At 37.3% G+C, this 3,972-nt stretch overlaps 1 protein-coding gene across 2 annotated transcripts in view; it reads right to left on the bottom strand.

The window, feature by feature from the left end:
• Positions 1-339: 339 nt before the first annotated feature.
• The window catches only part of LOC124890384 (probable isoprenylcysteine alpha-carbonyl methylesterase ICMEL2), an 11,438-nt gene continuing 7,805 nt past the window's right edge, over positions 340-3,972 (bottom strand). The window contains exons 5-12 of one of the 2 annotated variants that reach the window (XM_047402220.1): positions 3,830-3,904; positions 3,278-3,379; positions 2,823-2,960; positions 2,436-2,501; positions 1,763-1,906; positions 1,544-1,634; positions 734-923; positions 340-636 (exon numbers count right to left, since the gene is read on the bottom strand). In XM_047402220.1, coding sequence (XP_047258176.1) covers positions 762-923; positions 1,544-1,634; positions 1,763-1,906; positions 2,436-2,501; positions 2,823-2,960; positions 3,278-3,379; positions 3,830-3,904 — 778 coding nt within the window. In that variant the 3' untranslated portion in view covers positions 340-636; positions 734-761. Of the gene's footprint in view, positions 924-1,543; positions 1,635-1,762; positions 1,907-2,435; positions 2,502-2,822; positions 2,961-3,277; positions 3,380-3,829; positions 3,905-3,972 lie in introns of both variants that reach the window. The other variant, XM_047402221.1, reaches the window with a different exon arrangement.

The raw sequence follows: 3,972 nt of genomic DNA, 5'->3' as shown, positions 1-3,972 counted from the left end.
TCATTGTTTCCTTATTAACTCCAGTTACATGAGGCAGATTTATTTCCGTAAGTAACTAGTAGAAGTGTATTATTTCTTCTCTTATGTCATCAGCATTTGCTATAACTCTTGCTTTGTTATATGGGGAGTCAGGCCAGTCCCCTTACTCTATCCAATTATTCATCCAGCCAACTTTATTTTGTCTTGCTCCAAAAATTCTAACACGATTAGTAAACCTAATCATTTTTCTTCCATCATAATGCAAAAACTTTTCAATGATATTAGTTTAACAACTCCTATTCCCAATTTCCCTACTTTTATGTTTTTCCCCCGCCCTTTTGTTATGCTTGAATTCTTTTTTATCTTACATCATACTCCTATTGTTTTTTTCAAAAGTAAATTTGTTCACAAATGACGCATAGCTGACCACAAATAGTTTAAAACTGAGATGGCTTGATAGATTATTTATACAACGTCATGCAATTTGAATATATACAGTGTCACATTAAGACATTACGAACACAAGAGGCATGGATATCAACAACGTCCAGGGTACGATGTTTGAAGACTGCTTCTGTGGGATCACTCCTTAAGCCTGTAAACTCTTTTCATCAAAAACTCTGAAGTAAAAGATCTGATGGTGCAAAAGTCATCCATCTGTAGAATATCCTACCATCTTAGCAACAGTTTCTTTTCACCATCATGTAGGACCTAGAATGAATTCGAAGGATAAAAGAATATGCTGCAGACTTACAAGCTTCCTGGTGACCATCGCAACAGTCTTAGAAAGGGCTTGTCCTGCAAGCTAACTTTAACAAGATTTCCGGAACAAGCCGCCTTCTTGGAGGTACCATAGCATCCTTATCAAGAGCTTCTTTATCGTTAGCATGTATATATGCTACTATATAGCCAAAAAGATCATCTTTACCACCTCTTAGAGGATCCTGCAATTCAAGATCAATTGATTTGCAGGAAGAAACTGAAAAGTCATCTTTTTCCAAATGATTCAGCAAAATATGATGAGTAGCACCCAAGGGTGTGTCCGAATGGTCAATGAAGTGGGTGAGAACCCAAGGTCTCAAGTTCAAATCCCAGCAGGGACCACTAGGTGATTTCTTCCCAGCTATCCTAGCCTTGGTGGATAGAGTTACCGGCACTTGTTGCTGCTCGTAGGTATACGTGGAATTAGTCGAGGTGCACGAAAGCTAGCCCGGATACCACGATTATCAAAATAATTAAACAATCAAAATGTAGATTACACAAAAATGAACGAAGAGAAACAATAAATAGGTAAGAAACATGGTATATACTAAAAGTTAGTCACGAGTGGGTAGCCTATTTATAGCTTCTCCTAGGGGAAAACAAAACCAAGATCCAGCTTGAATGATATCACTTCGTTCTTTTTTTTTCTTTCTTTTTGTGGCTGAATTTGACCAAGCTTTCATGACTCATGAATTCAAACGCTCTGGTAGGAATAGAATTGGTCCTATTCCAAACTTTGACCTACATTAGCCTCAAAATGAACACAGGACAACTGGACAGGCAAGATACAGTGCATACATACTTGAAGGAATAAATCTGTGTGAGTTTTTCCTTCATACAAAATCAGTTCAGCTTGAGCTCCCACTCCGTGAAGTGTATCTACAAATGCTTTGCTGCAGAGTACAAGCAATTTCAACATGTTATTGTACAAGTTCACAGTCAAACGTGATAGCCATTCTTTATGTAATCCATTAAGCAAAAAAGTGGCAGGTCGTCATTGCCCTTGGGAAGGAGTTCAGACCTTGAATCCGATGGAATGGAGCAATCTGAAGTACCATGAAATAGGATAATATGAGGAAGCAAATGGACAGCAGCTTTGGAGCTCTGATCCTGTACCATAATTTCAGGAGAGAATTTTTGCAATGATTCTTCCCCTTCCATTATACTGTAGATGACAAGTTAAAATCTCATTATCACAGAAGGGTAGGCGTGGCAACTTAAGCTAACTAAGGGTGTGTTCGGCATGAAGTAAAATATTTTCCATGGAAAATGTTTTTCAAGAAAAAAAGAGAGTTCCTAACTTATTTCTTGTGTTCTTTGCGTAAGCAAAAAATATTATCATAAAAGCATTTCTATATAATCTAAACAATACTAGGAGAGGTGTGGATGGGGTAGGGGTGTTGGTGTTGGGTGATTGGGATGGGGGCTATGGGGTTGGGGGTGAAGATGTGGTGTCTTGGAGGTTTGGGAGGACACAATCAATGTGGAATGTCATTTGTGAAACTCGCTTTCCCTACTTCCATTAGGAAGTCATTTTCCTCATTTTTAAGGGACTTGTTTTCCCGGAGAAAATGTTCTCCAAAAATTTTGACCGAACGAACATGAGAAAATTGAAAATGTTTCCACCGTACCAAACACACCCTAAATTTTTTCCTATTATGTGAGAGAAGGCAGTTAGTGGATATAGTATATACCTCAAAAAAATTGAACGATATAACCCTCTATTATTGAAATGATCAACTAAGTTGGGCAAATTATACCTGTCAAATCAAACAATGGAACAGCAATTAGCAAGAAATCTAACAAAAATAAAATAAAAGAAGAGCATGCCAACTGAAGGAAAATAAGACAGAAAATGCAGATGATTCTTTGGTGAAGCATTTGCAGCACCAAAAGAACGTGTCGGGGAAAAAGAATGATTCAGCAATAGGGTATGATAAAAGCAGAAAAAGTTTAGGGCAATAAAAGGAAAAAGTAGAAAATTTAATTCCTATATTCAATTTTGATCACGTGGAATGTAGCTCATACCTTGATCAAAAGCAATAACCAATAATAGCTTTGCTAAGGAACTAGCCACTTACCCGCCTGATAATCCAAAATAAGCTTTTATCTGGGAGGTGCTCCAACAAACAGTTTCTCCTCTAGATTCTTTGATTGCCTGCTTCACAAGAGCACAGGAAGAGATATGTGCACCAGCAGATTGACCCATGAGATAAATCCTGGAAAATACAGACAGCATGACAAAGTTGAAAGTATCAAGTCTTTGATACGTAAAGAAAGGCTTCTTAGGAGCTGTCCAGTTTTTCTATTTCATATTTTTCTGCTCCAGTTTGTACAGTGAATAACTAGACTGTCTATCATGTCATCTGAGTCCAGAAGAAATATTACCAATGTCCTTCAGATCCATAAATAAGAATTGAGAATAATTATACAATCCAATGCTGAAAATAATCCCAAATCATTTCTTTAATTCTTAGTGATCTGGGCATGGTTATCAATTATGCTCTAAATGCGAATCAGGGGAACAATATCAAACCTATTTGGATCACCACCATAATCAGCGATGTTGTTGCAGACAAACGAGATTCCCTGAGAAACATCTTCCTCCATATCGCCTATTGTTCCCTGCGGAAAGTTCCTGCAACCACCGAATCCATTAATATGCATCTCGAATGTGGACATGAAAATTTTGATCGAGTAATGGCACTGCTGAACAAGAAAATGGGAGGATAGGAAAAGTAGTCATTGATGCAGTGTATATCATACTACTGTATGATGTTTTGACCCCACCAATATCTTTTCAAAAAAAGAAGGGAGTTATTTTTCACTTAAGTGATACTAAAGGTTAACACATAGCAAAAAAGAATTGCAGATTGGATAAACCTTAAATATAAGTGGGTCTTGTCCGTTACATCCATGAATACAAGATCAACTAAGATTGTTATGGAAAGTGAATATGTTGATCAGAATTCTGTCTACTGATTCACTCTTATCTAACGAATCATCCAGGAGAAGCAGTAATATAAAACACATCATATGAAGCATGAAAGTGGACAACAATAGGTAGTTTAAGATTTGAATCAGTTACCTGTAATCAAAGCATGCCACTATAATGTCATGTTCTGATAATTGCTTTCCTAACAGAGAACCCCAGGCCTTGTACCTGCATGAGCATGTGGACTTCAACATAAATGTTCAATTCAGATAAGCACATCATAGCACCCAAGGGTG

The sequence above is a fragment of the Capsicum annuum genome, unplaced genomic scaffold, assembly GCF_002878395.1.
Source record: "Capsicum annuum cultivar UCD-10X-F1 unplaced genomic scaffold, UCD10Xv1.1 ctg1707, whole genome shotgun sequence".
NCBI lineage: Eukaryota > Viridiplantae > Streptophyta > Magnoliopsida > Solanales > Solanaceae > Capsicum > Capsicum annuum.
Note: the sequence above shows the minus strand (reverse complement) of the source record. Positions and strands in the feature narration are given on the sequence as shown.